Below are 18,759 nucleotides of genomic sequence, written 5' to 3'. Positions count from 1 at the left end.
CCGAACGCCTCAGGCGCGGAGGGGAAGTGGGAGTTGTAGTCTGCCCTTTCGCACCGATAGGATGCGGGGCGAACCGGGGAAGGAGCGTAGCGGCGGAGCCGCCAGAGCGCGGTGGTTCGGCCGCGCCGCGAGCGGGGCTCGGTGCGGCGGAAGGAGCGGGGAGAGCGGCGGGATGGCCCCCGGAGGGACTACATCTCCCAGGGGCGCTTGCACTGGCGCGGCCCCTGGCGCGGCGCGCCCGGCGCGGGGCATGCTGGGACGGGGGCTCCAAAATGGACAACCACAGGGATGCGCCAGGTACGGCCCGGGCCGGGCGGCTCCCGCCGCTCCCGGCTCTGCCCCGGCCCTCCCGGGGCTCTGCCCCGCTCCTCCCACCTCGCTGCCATCCCCCGGCTCGGCCCCGCCGCTCCCGGGGCTCCGGCAGGCGGGGGTGGGGGTGTGCGCCCGGGGTGGGGGTGTGCCGGCAGAGTCGGGGGCTGGGGGAAGCTCCCCCCGTTAAATTCCCTCATTTTTCCCCGCAGCGGAGCCGATCCGGGATCTCGGGTTGGATCCCGGCGGTCGTTCCCGGCTCGTTTTCCCCTAGGGAAGCCGGGCTGCTGGTTCGGGATGGCTCCTCTGTTAATTTCCCCCCGTTTTCCCCCAGGAAATCCGAGCCCGGGGTGCGGGGTGGTCTCCCCGTTATTTTTCCTCCTCTCTTCCCCCAGGGAAGCAGAGCCGGTAGTTCGGGGAGGCTCCACTGATGATTTTTCCTCTCCTTTTCCCACAGGAAACCCAACTGTTCATTCCCTCCCTTTTCCCGTAGGAAAGCTGAGCTGGTGGTTTGTGGAGACCCCACTGTTGATTTTTTTTTCCTTTTTTTTTTTATAGAGGTGCTGAGTTTGGGGTGATCCCACAGTTTATTCCTTCCCTTTTCCCACAGGGAGAGCAAGCCTTGTTTTGGGATGATGCCTGTGTTAATCTCCCCTCTTTTCCCGTAGGAAGTATGAGCCTTGATTTGGAATGGTTTCCCGTTAATTCCCTCTATTTTCCCACAGGGAATGCGACCCTTGGTTCAGGATGATTCCTGTTAAACACCAGCTTTTTCCTTCAGGAAAGATGCCCCTAATTTCGGGATGGTCCCTGTTCATTCCCCCCTTTTTCCACAGGGAAGACCAGCCTTGGTTTGGGATGGTCTCTCCATTAATTCCCTCCTTTTCCCTCAGGGAAGCTGAATTCAGGATGGTTCCTACTCTAATCCCGCCTTTTTCCCTCAGGGAATGTGAGCCTTGATTTGGAATGATCAATATTAAATCCCAATCTTTTCCCTCAGGGAATGCACCCCTCATTCCTGACAATTCCCAGGCTAATTCCCGCCTTTTTCCCTCAGGGAAGGGGCCCCTGATTCCTGACAATTCCCGAGTTAATTCCCACCTTTTCCTTCAGGGAATACGCTCCTCATTCCGGCCAATTCCCCGTGCTGATTCCCGCCCTTTTCCCTCAGGGAAGGGGCCCCTGATTCCTGACAATTCCCAGGCTAATTCCAGCCTTTTTCCCTCAGGGAATGCGTCCCTCATCTGACAATTCCCAGGCTAATTCCCGCCCTTTTCCCTCAGGGAAGGTGCCCCTGATTCCAGCCAGTTCCCAGGCTAATTCCCGCCTTTTCCCTCAGGGAATGCGCCCCTCATTCCTGACAATTCCCGAGTTAATTCCCGCCTTTTCCCTCAGGGAATGTACCCCTCATTCCTGACAATTCCCAGGCTAATTCCCGCCTTTTTCCCTCAGGGAAGGTGCCCCTGATTCCTGACTATTCCCGAGTTAATTCCCGCCTTTTTCCCTCAGGGAATGTACCCCTCATTCCTGACAATTCCCGAGTTAATTCCCGCCTTTTTCCCTCAGGGAATGTACCCCTCATTCCAGCCAATTCCCCGTGCTGATTCCCGCCCTTTTCCCTCAGGGAAGGGGCTCCTCATTCCTGACAATTCCCGAGTTAATTCCCGCCTTTTTCCCTCAGGGAATGTACCCCTCATTTCAGCCAATTCCCCGTGCTGATTCCCGCCCTTTTCCCTCAGGGAAGGGGCTCCTCATTCCTGACAATTCCCGAGTTAATTCCCGCCTTTTTCCCTCAGGGAATGTACCCCTCATTCCGGCCATTCCCCGTGCTGATTCCCACCCTTTTCCCTCAGGGAAGGCGAGCCGGTGGTTCGGCGTGTCCCAGTCCAAGTCGGCCAAGACGAGCGTGAACATCCTGCAGCAGGAGGAGCTGATCGCCCAGAAAAAACGGGAAATCGAGGCCCGGCTGGAGCAGCAGGCGCGGCAGAATTCCCTCAGCATCCCGCAGCTCCCGCTGCTCGGAGAGTACGTGGGAATCCCGGGAATCCCGGCCTTCTGGCTGCCAGAAATGGGGGGGGGTTGGGAAAGGGAGCTGAGGGAGGAAAAGCTCACTTTTGGTGGAGCAGAGGGAGGAAGATCACAATTTTAATGGAGCAAGGAAGGAAAATCCCAATTTTAATGGAGCAGGAGGAGGAAAATCACGGTTTTGGTGGATTAGGGAGCAAAAATCCCAGTTTTAGTGGAGCAAGGGGAAGAAAATCCCAATTTTATTGGATGAGGAAGGAGATTTGAGGTTCTTTTGGGAATTCGGTGGCAGGTGAGGAAAATTACCAATTCCAGTCGTTTTTCCTGTCCCGAATCCCACATGGGAAGGGCAGGGAAGCTCCCAAATTCCAGCTCCTGTTTTTCTGTCCCCGCTCAGCGACGATGGCTCCGAGAGTGAGGCCTCCGTGTCCAACAAGTTTGTGAACGATGGGAGCTTCCTGCAGCAATTCCTGAAGCTCCAGAGGGAAAAATCCAATGCTGGTAGGTCCTTCCTTTCCCAACCCAAACCCAGGATTCCCAGGAATAATTTCCCTTCCTTCTGACTTCAGAAAATGCCCGAAATCCCCCTAACAAATAGCCCAGCCCAAACCCCAGGATTCCCAGGAATAACCTCCTTTCAATTTCTCCACAGAAAAATCCCCCCAACAACTCCATAAATGCCCCATCCCCAAACCCCTGAAAGAAGGAGCTGGAGCAGGCCCTGAGCTGAATTCTCCAGGCCTGGAGCCTTTCCCACCCCAAACCCAGGACTTCCAGGAATAATTTCCTCTTTATTCTCCCCTCAGAAACTGCCCCAAATCCCCACAACCACTCTGGGAATGGCCCAGCTCCAAACCCCTGAAAGAAGCAGCTGGAGCAGGCCCTGAGCTTGAACGCTCCAGGCCTGGAGCCTTTCCCACCCCAAACCCAGAATTCCCCAGAATAATTTCCCTTCATTTTCTCCCCAGAAAATGCCCCAAATCCCCCCAACAGCTCAGGGAATGCTGCAGCTCCAAACCCCGGGAAGAAGCCGGCGCTGATGGGGAAGCGGCTGGGGCAGGCCCTGAGACTTTCCCACATCAAACACGGGATTTCCAAGAATAATTCCCCTTCATTTTCTCCTCAGAAAATGCCCCAAATCCCCCCAACACCCCCGGGAACGCCCCAACCCCCGGGAAGAAGCCGGCGCTGCTGGGGAAGCGGCCAGGGCAGGCCCTGAGCCGCATGCTGCAGGCCCGGAGCCTCTCCCTGCCCAAACCCAGCCCCGTCCTGAGCCGCCTCAGCGTCTTCCAGGGCCCCGACGAGGAGGAGGAGGAGGATTACGAGCAGTGGTTGGAGATCAAAGGTCAGTGGCAGCTCCTGCTCTGGGGCTGGAGCTGGGAATGTTCATCCCGGGGTAGTGGGGGCAGGATTCCCTCAGGCCCAGTGGGGAATGGGGTGGGATTCAGGTCTTGGGATAAGGGTTGAGTTTGGGTTTGGATTCCCTCAGTCCTGGTGGGGAATGGGATGGGATTCAGGTCTTGGGATAAGGGTTCAGATTCTGGGACAGGGATCAGTTTGGGATTGGAATTGCCTCAGTCCTGGTGGGGAATGGGGTGGGGCTCAGGTTTTGGGATTGGATTCCCTCAGGCCCAGTGGGGAATGGGGTGGGATTCAGGTCTTGGGATAAGGGTTGAGTTTGGGATAGGATTCCCTCAGGCCCAGTGGGGAATGGGATGGGATTCAGGTCTTGGGATAAGGGTTCAGATTCTGGGACAGGGATCAGTTTGGGATTGGAATTGCCTCAGTCCTGGTGGGGAATGGGGTGGGGCTCAGGTTTTGGGATAAGGGTTGAGTTTGGGATAGGATTCCCTCAGTCCTGGTGGGGAATGGGGTGGGATTCAGGTCTTGGGATAAGGGTTCAGATTCTGGGACAGGGATCAGTTTGGGATAGGATTCCCTCAGTCCTGGTGGGGAATGGGATGGGATTCAGGTTTTGGGATAAATGGGGTGGGATTCAGGTTTTGGGATAAGGGTTGAGTTTGGGATTGGATTCCCTCAGGCCCAGCGGGCAATGGGGTGGGTTTCAGATCCTGGGACAGGGATCAGTTTGGGATTGGATTCCCTCAGTCCTGGTGGGAAGTTGGGTGGATTTATCCTAGGATAAGGGTCAGGGAGGGCCAGGATTCCCTCCTAGGATAGGGATCAAATTGGGACAGGATTTGGGGTGGTTTTATCCCAGGACAGGGCTCAGTTTGGGACAGGATTCCCTCAGCCCCATTGGAAAGCTGGTTATTTTATCCCTATTTTTCAGAAATGTATATTCCCAGCACAGTTTTGGGGCAGATTTCTCCTTTATGGACTGGAAATTCCAGCAGTTAATGCTGGTGGGCTCTTCCAAATCCAACCAAAATCTGAGGGATGAAATTCCTGATGTTTTAGATATGAAATTCCCAATATTTTACATATTCAATTCCTGATATTGAATTCAATGTTTAAGTATTACTGACGTCAGCCCAGAAAAATTTATTTTCTCCAAATTATCTGAGTGCTTAGCCAGTCAAAAATTTGGGAAAATAACGGGTAGGGAGGAAAATGTTGTGATTTAATGGATTTGGTGGGTGGCAAATCCTAAAAATTCTGATTTGCACCTTTGGAATGTTGTACCAAGTGCTGGGCTCTCCAGGAAATCCTGGTTCTTGACCTTAAAATGGGATTTTAGGGGGTTTAAATGCTGGAAAAGGAGGAATTAGTTTGGGAACGTGCAGGGGAAATCCATGTGTGTGAATAAATAAAATAAACAACGCGTCCAGCACGGAATTGTGCCCAGGTAAAACGCAAAATCCAGGTAAAAAAATCTCACCTGTAGGTCCTCAATGCCTGGAAAAACAAGGATGTGGCAGGAATTATCCCGGGTTTTATGGGGATCATCCAGGGCAGGAAGCCCCGAGGCAGATTTGCCTCAGAATGGGAATTTCACGGGTGGGTTTTAACGGATAAAAGGAGCTCAGCGAGCCACGCTCGGCTTTGTGGCTTCATTTATCCAGCCCCAGAATCCCACAGAACCCTTTCTGCTGGGATTTGTACCAGCACAATCCTGGGAATCTGGGGTTTGAGCGTGAAACATGGGGAACATGAGAGAGCTGAGGTGGCTTTGCCTTAATTCCAGGATTTTGGGGCGGGATCAGTGTGGGTGGCTCTGCTCTGGCTTCCCAAAATTCCCAAAATCGCTGGGTTTATTCCCACTCTGTGATCCCTGTGGGAATTCCTGGGCACAGAAGCCAAACTCCAGGTTTGTTTTTTTTTTTTTTTTTTTTGGAGCAGGAAAAGCTGCTGCTCCAGCCCCACAGTTCTGGGAAGGGCTTGGCAGCTGGAATCTGGATTAAAACCGAATTCCTGCTCTTTCCCTGCTGGGATTTGTAGGGAGCAAATCCAGCAGGAGCCAGCTGTGCCACAGTTAAAGCTGGGATGAACTGGGAGCAATGGAAACCTCCAGACTGGGATGGGGTGGTGGATTCCTAGTCTCTGGAATGCCCAAGGAAACTGGGAAAAGAGAAGGCTCCAGGAAAACCTTGGAGCTGCTTCCAGAAGCTAAAGGGGCTTCAGGAGAGCTGGAGAGGGAGTTGGGACACAGGATGGAGGGACAGGACACAGGGAATGGGTTTAAACAGAGAAAGGGGAATTTCAGTGGGATTTTGGGAAGGAATTCCTGGCTGGAATGGGCTGGAATTCCCAGAGAAGCTGTGGCTGCCCCTGGATCCCTGGGAGTGGCCACGGAACGGTTGGAGAAGGGAAATTCCAGGCAGACCTCGGAGCCTAAAAGGGCTCCAGGAGAGCTGCAGAGAATTTGGGATAAGGGATGGAATTCCAGGAGCCAGGGAATGCCTTCAAACTAAGGGAGGGTGGGTTTAGGTGGGATTTTGGGAAGGAATTCCTGGCTGGGGGCGGGGGTGATGAGGGGCTGGGCTGCAATTCCCAGAGAAGCTGTGGAAGTGTCCAGGGAAAGCTCAGGATAGCAGAAAAAGCGGGAATGGGACGAGCTTTAACCTCCTCCCACCCCAAACTTTAGATTTTCCCCGGGGGAGCTCAGAACCCTGCAGAAAATCAGGAATTGTGCTGTGAACGCCTTTCTACAACTGCCTGCCCCGTTTCACCCTTTCTCTTCCCATATTCCCATGTGTCTGCTCCGTGGTTTTCGGCAGTAATTCCCTGTTTCCCGTTTGGGGGCAGTTGAACCCCAAGTACTGACAGCCTCCTTAAAGTTTTGCCCCCAGAGGACTCGGAGACGCGGCAGGTGGTGGAAAAGCTGGCCAGGTTCGTGGCTGAGGGCGGCCCCGAGCTCGAGAAGGTCGCCATGGAGGACTACAAGGACAATCCTGCTTTTTCGTGAGTTTGGGAATGCTTTCATCCCGAGGAAAGGGGCAGGAGGAGGCAGGAGTGGGCTCTGGGGGTTCTTCCCTGTGAGAGGGGAAGTTTGGGCTTGGTGTTCTTCCCTAAGGGAGAATTTGGGATTTGAGAGGGGAAAGTTTGGGTTCAGTGTTCTTCCCTGAGGGGGAAAATTTGGGATTTGAGTTAGAGAGGAAAATTTGGGCTTGGTGCTCTTTCCTGAGGGGGAAAATTTGGGATTTGAGCTAGAGGGGAAAGTTTGGGCTTGGTGCTCTTCCCTGAGGGGGAAAAATTGGGATTTGAGAGGGGAAGGCTTGGGTTTGGTGTTCTTCCCTAAGGGGGAAAAATTGGGATTTGAGTTAGAGAGGAAAATATGGGCTTGGTGCTCTTTCCTGAGGGGGAAAATTTGGGATTTGAGAGGGGAAGGCTTGGGTTTGGTGTTCTTCCCTAAGGGAGAATTTGGGATTTGAGAGGGGAAGGTTTGGGTTTAGTGTTCTTCTCTGAGGGGGAAAATTTGGGATTTGAGCTAGAGAGGAAAATTTGGGCTTGGTGCTCTTTCCTGAGGGGGAAAATTTGGGATTTGAGAGGGGAAGGTTTGGGTTCAGTGTTCTTCCCTGAGGGGGAAAATTTGGGATTTGAGAGGGGAAGGTTTGGGTTTGGTGTTCTTCTCTGAGGGGGAAAATTTGGGATTTGAGCTAGAGAGGAAAATTTGGGCTTGGTGCTCTTTCCTGAGGGGGAAAATTTGGGATTTGAGCTAGAGGGGAAAGTCTGGGCTTGGTGCTCTTCCCTGAGGGGGAAAATTTGGGATTTGAGCTAGAGGGGAAAGTTTGGGCTTGGTGTTCTTCCCTAAGGGAGAATTTGGGATTTGAGAGGGGAAGGTTTGGGTTTGGTGTTCTTCCCTAAGGGAGAATTTGGGATTTGAGAGGGGAAAGTTTGGGTTTGGTGTTCTTCTCTGAGGGGGAAAATTTGGGATTTGAGCTAGAGAGGAAAATTTGGGCTTGGTGCTCTTTCCTGAGGGGGAAAATTTGGGATTTGAGGGGAGAAAATGTTTGGATTTGAGGGGTGAAAAATTTTTTTAATCCCAGCACTGGTGAGCAAAGGATTCCTCCTTAATTTCCCTTCAAGCAACAAAAATTTGGATGCAAATCCTTGGAATAAAACTCCAAAATCCAATTCCATGTTTTAGGTGCATTCTGAGTAGTTCCTCCTCTTTTCCATGTGGGAGTTGGAGCTGTTTCTATCCCAGAATATCAATATTTGGATAATTATTCCTCTTTTTGCCTTTTTTCCCAGGTTTTTGCATGATAAGAACAGCAGAGAATTCCTTTACTACAGGAAGAAAGTGGCAGAAATAAGGAAAGAAAATCAAAATTCCCAAGCAGCCTCTTCCCAAAAAGGTAATTCCCACTAAAATCTGGGGAATGGCAACAGCACGAGGGAAATTTGGGGTTTATTTGGGACTGGGATGGAAATTTGGAAAGAAAATTCCCAACACGAGGAGAATCAAATCCTTGTGCCAAAAAGTGTGGATTCCCAAAATATTCCTGGGATTTTGAATGGGATTTTCCTTGTAGTTGTCAAAAATACTCCAAAATAATTCTCCAGCATTGAAAATTTAGGAAGAGGGGAATTTTTTCCCCTCAGTTTTTGTTGGGTTTGATGGGAGTATCCACCCTTTTCCAGGTGAGATTTGGGATTTTCCATTGGGAATTTCCCCTGAAACAGCCTCCAGGGGGTGCAGTGAGGGGAGAGTTAAGTGGGTTTATAGGGAATTTGGAATTTTCCAAAGGATTTCCTGTTGTTCCTGGGTAATTCAGGGGCAAAATGTTGAAATGTGGATAATCCTGGGTGGTGTAATCCTATGGAAAAAATGCCTGGCACAAGGGAAAAATCAAAATTTGTTAATTAGGGATAATTCCAGGTGATTTAATCCTATGGAAAAGTTCCTGATAGAGGGGAAAATGACAAAACCTTTAACTGGGCTTAATTCCAAGTGGTTTGATCCTAGAGAAAAGTGCCTGACACACGGAAAATTTGGGATTTGGGAGCCCAAAGCTGCCTTATGTCTCATCTCTCCCATCCCTGCTCCCCAAAGTCAGGCCTAAGCTGAAATTTTTGTGCTTTCAGCTGTTCCTTTGTGCCAATTGTCCCCCTTTAAACCCAACATTTGGCCTAATCGTGCTCTTGGGGCCCTTGGGCTGGGTTAGGCCCTGTCCCTGCTCCCCAAACTCGGGTTTAAGCTGAAGTTTTTGTGCTTTCATTGTACCAATTTTCCCCCTTTAAAGCTGGCTTTTGGCATAAATGTGCTCTTGGGATCCTTAGGTTCTGTCCCTGCTCCCAAACTTGGGTTTAAAGTGAAGTTTTTGTGCCACTCAGCCATTTCTTTGTACCAATTTTCCCCCTTTAAAGCTGGCTTTTGGCATAAATGTGCTCTTGGGATCCTTAGATTCTGTCCCTGCTCCCAAACTTGGGTTTGAACTGAAGTTTTTGTGCCATTCCTTTGTACCAATTCTCCCCCTTTAAACCCGGCTTTAGGCCTCACTGGGTTCCTTAGGCCCCGTCCCTGCTCCCAAAGTCAGATTTAACCTGATGTTTCATGCTATTTAACTGTTCCTTTGTACCAATTCTCCCCCTTTAAACCCGACTTTAGGCCTCTCTGGGGTCCTTAGGCCGGGTTAGGCTGGGCTGGGGTGAGCTGGGCCCAGGACTAATCCCTGCCTAAAGTTTCCCCCCCAGCCGACCAGGAGACGCGGAACTCGGCGGAGAAGCTGGCGCAGTTCGTGGCTGCAGGGGGGCCCGAGGTGGAGGCCATTGCCCTGCAGAACAACAGGGAGAACCCTGCCTTCAGGTGTGCAGAATTCCTGGCTTTTGGGGGGCTTTTTTCCCAGGGAATTCCTAGGGAAAGTCCTGGGAATTCTGAGTTTAGGAGGACATTGGGGTTTTGGAGAAGCAGGACTTGAGTGGGCTCAAGTTTGGGGGGGCTGAGGTGAGAACTTTGCCCTGCAGCACAACAGGGAGATCCCTGCCTTCAGGTACAGGGAATTCCTGATTTTTAGGGAGCTTTTTTTTCCAGGGAATTCCCAGGGAAAGTCCTGGGAGTTCTGAGTTTAGGAGGACATTGGGTTTTGGAGAAATGGGATTTGAGGGGGCTCGAGTTTGGGGGAGCTGAGGTGAGAACTTTGCCCTGCAGAACAACAGGGAGAACCCTGCCTTCAGGTGTGCAGAATTCCTGGCTTTTGGGGGGCTTTTTTCCCAAGGAATTCCCAGGGAAAGTCCTGAGAATTCTGAGTTTAGGAGGACATTGGGGTTTTGGAGAAATGGGATTTGAGGGGGCTCGAGTTTGGGGGAGCTGAGGTGAGAACTTTGCCCTGCAGCACAACAGGGAGAACCCTGCCTTCAGGTACAGGGAATTCCTGATTTTTAGGGGTTGTTTTCCAGGGAATTCCCATGAAATTGACTGGGAAATTCCCGGGAATTCTGAGCTTAGGAGGACACTGGGGTTTTGGAGCGGTGAGACTTGAGGTGCTCAAGTTTGGGGTGCAGCACATTCCTGCTTTTTGGGGCTGGTTTTCCTTTATGGAATTGTGTTCCCTGATGCCAGTGGAAGCTGCACTGGCTGCAGGAATACACAGGATGGTGCTGGAGAGCTGGGAATGCTCTGGGAATTGCAGGAGGGAAAAATCCAGTGCTGGATGCCAGCCCTGGAGAGCTGGGAATGCTCTGGGAATTGCAGGAGGGAAAATTCCTGAAAAAACTCTGCTGGATCCCAGCCCTGGAGAGCTGGGAATGCTCTGGGAATGCTGTGGGCATTCCAGGAAGGAAAATTCCAGTGCTGGATCCCAGCCCTGGAGAGCTGGGAATGCTCTGGGAATTGCAGGAAGGAAAATTCCTGAGGAAACTGTGGTGGATCCCAGCTCTGAGACTGACTGGAGAGCTGGGAATGACAGGCAGGAATTCCACGGCTGGATCCCTGCTCTGAGTGGAGCTGGGAACGATCTGGGAATGCTGTGGGCAATCCAGGCAGGAATTCCATGGCTGGATCCCTGCTCTGAGTGGAGCTGGGAACGATCTGGGAATGCTGTGGGCAATCCAGGCAGGAATTCCACGGCTGGATCCCTGCTCTGAGTGGAGCTGGGAACGATCTGGGAATGCTGTGGGCAATCCAGGCAGGAATTCCACGGCTGGATCCCTGCTCTGAGTGGAGCTGGAGAGCTGGGAATGCCCTGGGAATGCTGTGGGAATGCCCTGGGAGCATTCCAGGCTGGCATTCCCGGCTGATCCCGTTGTTTGCAGGTTCCTGTACGAGCCCCACAGCAAAGGGCACCGCTACTACCGCCAGAAGCTCGAGGAGTTCCGCAGGGCCCGGGCTGCCCCCGGGGGCTCCCCCTTTCCCGGGAATCCCCCCTTTCCCGGGAATCCCCCCTTTCCCGGGGGCTCCCCTTTTCCCGGAGAATCCGGCCTCAAACGGAAAAGCAGCCCCGAGGCTTCTCCCTCCCCTCTGTGCTTCCCCCCTCTCCCCGTTCCCTCCCCTCTCCCCGTTCCCTCCCCTCTCCCTCTCCCCATTCCCATCCCGCCGCCTCTGCCTCTTCCCGTTCCCTCTCCCGTCGTTCCCGCCGCTCTTCCCATTCCCTCGGCCTCTCCTGCCCCATCCTCATCCTCCACCTCCCCTCCGGATCAGCTGGCCCCAAATTCTGCCCCGATCCCAAACCCAGCCTTGATCCCAAACCCAGCTGCAATCCCAAATCCCGCCACGATCCCAAATCCATCCGTGACCCCAAATCCCGCCCCGGTCCCGAGCCCCGCTCCGGGCAGCACCAAAAAGAAGAGGAAGAGCCGGTGGGGGCCGGAGGAGGAAAAGGTGGAATTGCCCCTCCCCCAGCTGGTGCAGCAGCTGGATTCTCCCTCTCCCCTCTCAGGTGAGTGGGATTGGGTTTTCCTGGGAATTCCGTGGCTCCAAAGTGGTTTTTTCTTTCCTGAGATGAACATGGATCAAGTTTTCCAAGGAATCTCTGCTGTCAATCCCGTTTTTTCCCAGTGGTTTTATTTTCCTTTTTTTTTTTTTTTTTTCCTTTTCCCACCCTTCTATTCCCTTCAATTCCCTCTCTGAGATTTTTCCAATCTCCCAGATTTTTCCCAAAGGTTTTTCCCTGTTTTTTCCTGCAGTTCAGGACCTGAAGGGTTTGGGATACGAGAAGGGCAAACCCGTGGGACTGGTGGGAGTCACGGAGCTCTCGGAGGCCCAGAAGAAGCAGCTGAAGGAGCAGCAGGAGGTGAATCCCAAAAATCCTCCCCGAGTTCCCTCCCGTGGGAATAACAAAGGTTTTCCATCCTGGAGTCCCTGGGATTCCTTGGGAGCAGCGTGGGGCTGGAATCAGCGGGAATAGCAGAGGGTTTGGGAACAAGGAGCTTTCCAGCCCAAAAACCCCAAATCCCAAAGGAGCTTTCCAGCCCTAAAATCCCAAAGGAGCTTTCCAGTCCTAAAATCCCAAATCCCAGAGGAGCTTTTCCAGGGATTAATCCCATTTTTCCCAGGACAAATCCCATTTTTCCACAATTCCCAGATGCAGCAGATCTACAACTTGACCATGAAGCACAAGCACAGATCTCCTGCCTTTTGGGGCTGAGATTTGGGATCCTTTAGGGTTTGGAGCCATTTTTTGTGGAGCAGGCTGTGCTCCACTGGGATTCCTGGGACAAATCCCATTTTTCCTGGGCTGAATCCCGTTTTCCCAGGACGAATCCCATTTTTCCTGGGCTGAACCCCATTTTCCCAGGACAGATCCCCTTTCCCTGGGCTGAACCCCGTTTCCCCAGGACAAATCCCGTTTTCCCCAGGACAGATCCCCTTTCCCAGGACAAACCCCCTTTCCCCGGGCTGAATCCCATTTTTCCCAGGACCAATCCCGTTTTTCCCAGGACAGATCCCCTTTCCCCGGGCTGAACCCCATTTCCCCAGGACAAATCCCATTTTCCCAGGACAAACCCCGTTTCCCCGGGCTGAACCCCGTTTTCCCAGGACAAATCCCATTTCCCCAGTACAAATCCCATTTCCCCAGGACAAACCCCATTTCCCAGGACAGATCCCCCTTTCCCCGGGCGGAACCCCATTTTCCCAGGACAAATCCCATTTCCCCAGGACAAACCCCATTTCCCAGGACAAACCCCATTTCCCAGGACAAACCCCCTTTCCCAGGACAAACCCCATTTCCCAGGACAAACCCCCTTCCCCGGGCTGATCCCCGTTTGTTTCCCCGGGCTCCCAGATGCAGCAGATGTACGACATGATCATGAAGCACAAGCGGGCGATGCAGGAGATGCAGCTGCTGTGGGAGCGGGCGCTGCAGCAGCACCAGCACGGCTACGACAGCGACGAGGAGGTGGACAGCGAGCTGGGCACCTGGGAGCACCGCCTGCGCCGCATGGAGATGGACAAGACCCGCGGTGCGTGGCGATTCCAGAGGGAATTCCATCCCTGGGGAGCAGCAGGGGGGGTGGGATTGGGAATTCCATCCCGAGGGAGCACCGCCTGCGCCGCATGGAGATGGACAAGACCCAGAGTGCGTGGCGATTCCAGAGGGAATTGCATCCCTGGGGAGCAGCAGGGTGGGTGGGATTGGGAATTCCATCCCTGGGGAGCAGCAGGGTCGGTGGGATTGGGAATTCCATCCCTGGGGAGCAGCAGGGTCGGTGGGATTGGGAATTCCATCCCTGGGGAGCAGCAGGGTCGGTGGGATTGGGAATTCCATCCCGAGGGAGCACCGCCTGCGCCGCATGGAGATGGACAAACCCCGAGTGGGTGGGACTCAGAGTTCCAGAGGGAATTCCATCCCTGGGGAGCAGCAGGGTGGGTGGGATTGGGAATTTCAGATGGGAATTCCATCCCTGGGGAGCAGCAGGGTGGATGGGATTGGGAATTCCAGATGGGAATTCCATCCCTGGGGAGCAGCAGGGTGGGTGGGATTGGGAATTCCAGATGGGAATTCCATCCCTAGGGACATGGGGTACGTGGGACTGGCAATTCCAGAGGGGGAATTGCATCCCTGGGGAGCAGCAGGGTGGGTGGGATTGGGAATTTCAGATGGGAATTCCATCCCGAGGGAGCACTGCCTGCGCCGCATGGAGATGGACAAACCCCGAGTGGGTGGGACTCAGAGTTCCAGAGGGAATTCCATCCCTAGGGAGCACCAGGGTGGGTGGGATTCCATCCCTAGGGAGCGCCGCCTGTGCACATGGAAATGGACAGGACACAGGGTGTGTGGGACTCAGAGTTCCAGAGGGTTCCAGATGGGAATTCCATCCCTAGGGGGCAGCAGGCTCGACTGGGATCCCAGCATTCCAAAGGGGGAATTCCATCCCTATCCTGCTGGACTGGGAGCTGCAGGGAGAATCCCATCCCAGAGCATTCCAGAGGGTGAATTCCATCCCTGTCCTCCTGGATTGGAAGCTGCAGGGACAGTCCCTCCTGGGATGCTCCACAAATTCCAAGGGGTGATCCATAAGTGCTCTCTTTTCCATGGCTTTTCAAAGTGATCTCACTGGGCATTCCTGGGAGGCTCCACAAATCCCAAGGGATTCTCCATCAATGTTGCTCTCTCCGTGGTTTTCCAGAGTAGGGATTCTCAGTGCGTGTTCCTAGGAGGCTCCATGAATCCCAAGGAATTCCCCATGGTTTTCTCCATGGTTTTCCAGAGTGGGGATCCCAATGGGCATTCCTGGGCTGCTGCACAAATCCCAAGGGATTCTCCATGGTTTTCTCCATGGTTTTCCAGAGTGGGGATCCCAATGGGCATTCCTGGGCTGCTGCACAAATCCCAAGGGATTCTCCATGATTTCTCAGCCTGGGGATCTCGTGCATCCCTGGGCTGCTCCACGAATCCCAGGGGATTCTCCATGAGCTCGGGGTTGTCCTGCTTTTCCAGAGTGGGCGGAGCAGCTGACCCAGATGGGCCGAGGGAAACATTTCATCGGGGACTTCCTCCCGCCCGACGAGCTGGAAAAGTTCATGGAGACCTTCAAGGCACTCAAGGTGAGGATTTCTGGGATTCTGGGAATGCTCCGGACTCATCCCACACCTGGGAATTCCTCGGGCGCTCCTTGCTCCAGGCATTCCTGCAGGGGAAAAAAGGGATCAGATTCCCACTCTTAGCAGGGAAATGGGGCAATATTTGGGAAAAATCCCTTCCCTGGGAGGGAATGGGGTGGAATTCCCAAAGGATCCGTGGCTGCTCCATCCCTGGGAGTGTCCAAGGAATGTTGGGAGCATCCTGGGATCATGGGAAGTGTCCCTGCCCACGGGACTGGATGGGCTTTAAGGTTCCTTTCCACTCTGGAATTCGACGATTTGGGATTTTTCTGGAATTCCAGACAAACCTCCTTCTCTTTGGGATCAGTGGGTACCAAGCTGGGAAAAAATGGGAATTTTTCTCCAGCTGTTTGCAGGGAAGTGCAAACCCCAAGCCCACAACTCCAGCACCTTCCAGTCCTTCCCAAACCCTGGAATTCCTGGAAGCTGCCTCATCCCTGTTTTCCAGCACGGGGCCTGACATTCCCTGGGATTCAGCCTTAGGAAAGAACAGATCTGAGGCTGGATCCAGGGAACAACCTGGAATTCCAGAGCTGTTGTTGGAATCCCGGGAAATCCTGGCAGTTCTTTCCCAAAATCCCAATTTGGGGGCGGGTGGAGCTGCTTTCCCTGTGATCCATGGAATAAAAAATCCCCTTTTCCCTGCTTTTCCCGCTGCAGGAGGGCCGGGAGCCGGATTATTCCGAGTACAAGGAATTCAAGCTGACCGTGGAAAACATCGGATACCAAATGCTGATGAAAATGGGATGGAAGGAAGGAGAGGGATTGGGATCCGATGGACAGGGAATTAAAAATCCCGTCAGCAAGTGAGTGCTCCTACGGATAATTCCTTCCTTTTCTCCCAGGAATTCCTGCTGGAATTGCAGCCCAGCTGGGATTCCCCACCTGAGCATGGAAAACTCAGCCCAGCAGAGAATTCCTGGTTTTTCTGGGGGAGATTTCTCCTGGATTTGTGGCTGTAGCTGGTGCAGGAATTGTCTGAGCACCCAAATCCTGAATTTCCAACCCAAATTTCCATTGGGAAGTGCAGCTCCAAGAATTCCTGTCTGCGCCTCCCTTCTCCCAGGATTAAATCCTTAAAATGGGAAATTCCTGGGAATATTTGCTCTCCTTGGTGTCATAAAATCCTGGAAATACTAAAAAAACCAGTGGGAAGCACATCCAGGGGAGGATATTCCAGCCAGGATCCGAGCTTCGTGTGATCCTACGAGTCTTGATTTCATTCCATGCCCAGGAATGTTGGGATTTGATCCCACTTTGGATATTCCAAAGGGTTTTTTAAGGTGGATCGGCTTCCATCCAAACCTCAGGAATTTGGGATAGGAAACCAATCCCTGCTTCCATCCAAATTCCCAGGGATTTGGGATAGGAAACCAATCCCAGCTTCCATCCAAATTCCCAGGGATTTGGGATGGGAAACCAATCCCTGCTTCCATCCAAATTCCCAGGGATTTGGGAAATGAAACCAATCCCTGCTTCCATCCAAATTCCCAGGGATTTGGGAAGGAGATCCGGGGAGGTCCCGGGGCACAGTTCCCGTGGGGGTTCCCAGGGTGTCCGAGCCATTCCCGGATTTCCTGCAGGGGCACCACGACCATGGACGGGGCGGGATTCGGGATCGAGCGCCCGGCGGAGCTGACCAAGGAGGACGACGAGTACGAGGCCTTCCGCAAGCGCATGATGCTGGCGTACCGCTTCCGGCCCAACCCGCTGGTACGGGATAACGGGAATGGGATAACGGGAATGGGATTGGGATTGATGCTGTGTACCGCTTCCGGCCCAACCCGCTGGTACGGGATAACGGGATAACGGGAATGGGATAACGGGAATGGGATTGGGATTGATGCTGTGTACCGCTTCCGGCCCAACCCGCTGGTACGGGATAACGGGATAACGGGAATGGGATAACGGGATAACGGGATTGGGATTGATGCTGTGTACCGCTTCCGGCCCAACCCGCTGGTACGGGATAACGGGATTGGGATAACGGGAATGGGATAACGGGAATGATGCTGTGTACCGCTTCCGGCCCAACCCGCTGGTACGGGATAACGGGATAACGGGAATGGGATAACGGGATAACGGGATTGGGATAACGGGAATGGGATGGGATTGATGCTGTGTACCGCTTCCGGCCCAACCCGCTGGTACGGGATAACGGGATAACGGGAATGGGATAACGGGAATGGGATTGGGATAACGGGAATGGGATAACGGGAATGAGATGGGATTGATGCTGCGTACCGCTTCCGGCCCAACCCGCTGGTACGGGATAACAGGATAACGGGATTGGGATCGGGATAACGGGATTGGGATTGAGATCAGGATCGCAGGAATGGGATCATGGGAATGGGATTGGGATAACGGGAATGGCATCATGGGAATGGGATTGGGATAACGGGATTGGGATCATGGGAATGGGATTGGGATAACGGGAATGGGATTGGGACAACAGGATTGGGATCATGGGAATAGGATTGGGATAGCAGGATTGGGATCATGGGAATGGGATTGAGATAACGGGAATGGGATCATGGGAATGGGATGGGATTGATGCTGGTGTCTCACTTCCTGCCAAACCCGCTGGTGTGGGATTGGATTGGCATCGTGGGAACAGGGATGGGATGGGATGGATGGAGTGGAGTTGGGAATGGGAATGGGATGGAGCCAGTGATGAGGGAGAGTCCCAGGAATGGGGCAGGGATGGATCCACTGGGATGGGGCAGGGACGGATCCCCTGGAACGGGAGTGTCCCAAACCCAGGCAGGCACAGGGACGAATCCCTGCGATCTCCGGGGTAGCTCTGGGAATGTTGGCAATTGGGAAATTCCTCTTGGATTCTCTCCTCATCCTGAACCAAATCGTCCTCCCGGAATTCCCTGGATGCAGAATTCTCCTTCCCATTTTTTTGTTTCCTTCAAATCCCAATTTTATTCCCATCCTTATCCCAATTAAACCCCTGCCAAGGGAAGCTTCTCCATGAATCCCATGATTTCTTTGGAATTGCCATTTTCCAGGGGTCAAAACCAAGCTTGGATTTTCCCTTTTCCCTTTCCAGCCAAAAGCTGCCTTTAATTTTGGTGGAAAAAAAAAAAAACTTGGAAAATGTCACATTCCAGTGGCTTTCCCAGAGAATCCAGATGTTGATTTTTGGGATAAAATCCCCAATCCTGATGATTTTTCCGTTGTTTTTTTCTCCCTACAGAACAACCCACGGCGACCTTACTACTGAGGAGGGCTTTTCCCAACAGATTTCCTGGGAATTCTTATCCCAAACTTCATTATCCATCTCTTTTCTCCCGATATTATCCGGCTTTTTTTGGAATCACAGCTCCTCCTTCCCCCATGGAAAAGCTTTCCCAGCTTTTTTTGGGGACACGGGGAGGGTTTGGAGCAGCCCCAAAAATCCCCCAGGTGCCTCCAGTTCCAAGGAGTTTGGGATTTTTGGGAATGGCAAATCTTGTGCTGCTCCAGGAGGGGGGGGATTTTATTCCTTGATTTTATCTTGGAATCCCAAATCCAAGGGATTTTGGGGAATTTGGGGAACCAGTGCCTCCAGTTTTGCCTCTGGATGGGCGGATCTGGCCCAGATCCGTTGGAAATTCCAGGATTTGATGGATCCAGGGGGGATTTATTCCCTTCCCAGGGATTTTGCCAACACCTCCTGTGCTTTGGGATGAAGAAGACCCAAAATTCCAAAGCCACACTTTGGAAAAATCCAACAAAATTCCAGCACCACGCTTTGGAAAAATCCAGTTGGATTTTGTTGTCCTAAAATGGAAAAAAAAAAAAAAAAACTCTGGAAATACAAATTTTCTTCATGGAGTCTGTAAATAAAATCAAACTTGTTTGTTCCTTAGGTTTAATCCTTAGAATTTTTTGGGAAGAGAGGGATTTTTTTTTTTTTTTTAGGGTGGGAGGCTGCCCTGGAGCTGGGTTTTCCAAGGATTTTCAGGGAAAAAAAGCTGGGTTTGGTT

The 18,759-nt window shown here is 52.8% G+C and overlaps 1 protein-coding gene across 3 annotated transcripts; it reads left to right on the top strand.

Moving 5' to 3' along the window:
* Positions 1 to 255: 255 nt before the first annotated feature.
* SUGP1 (SURP and G-patch domain containing 1) lies at positions 256 to 18,641 on the top strand. Of its 3 annotated transcripts, none has more exons than XM_053999403.1 (14): positions 256 to 297; positions 2,163 to 2,334; positions 2,732 to 2,835; positions 3,461 to 3,679; positions 6,588 to 6,699; positions 7,993 to 8,096; positions 9,424 to 9,547; positions 10,993 to 11,615; positions 11,863 to 11,969; positions 12,963 to 13,140; positions 14,619 to 14,725; positions 15,443 to 15,588; positions 16,366 to 16,495; positions 17,988 to 18,641. In XM_053999403.1, the coding sequence occupies exons 1-14, from the start codon at positions 273 to 275 to the stop codon at positions 18,012 to 18,014; spliced, it is 2,178 nt and encodes a 725-aa protein (XP_053855378.1). In that variant the 5' UTR covers positions 256 to 272; the 3' UTR covers positions 18,015 to 18,641. The 3 variants fall into 3 exon arrangements, with proteins under 3 accessions (XP_053855378.1, XP_053855377.1, XP_053855376.1); XM_053999402.1 differs by having other exon boundaries at positions 6,576 to 6,699; positions 9,436 to 9,547; XM_053999401.1 differs by having other exon boundaries at positions 6,576 to 6,699.
* Positions 18,642 to 18,759: the final 118 nt, after the last annotated feature.

Source organism: Vidua macroura, chromosome 26 (assembly GCF_024509145.1).
Source record: "Vidua macroura isolate BioBank_ID:100142 chromosome 26, ASM2450914v1, whole genome shotgun sequence".
Lineage (NCBI taxonomy): Eukaryota > Metazoa > Chordata > Aves > Passeriformes > Viduidae > Vidua > Vidua macroura.
Note: the sequence above shows the minus strand (reverse complement) of the source record. Positions and strands in the feature narration are given on the sequence as shown.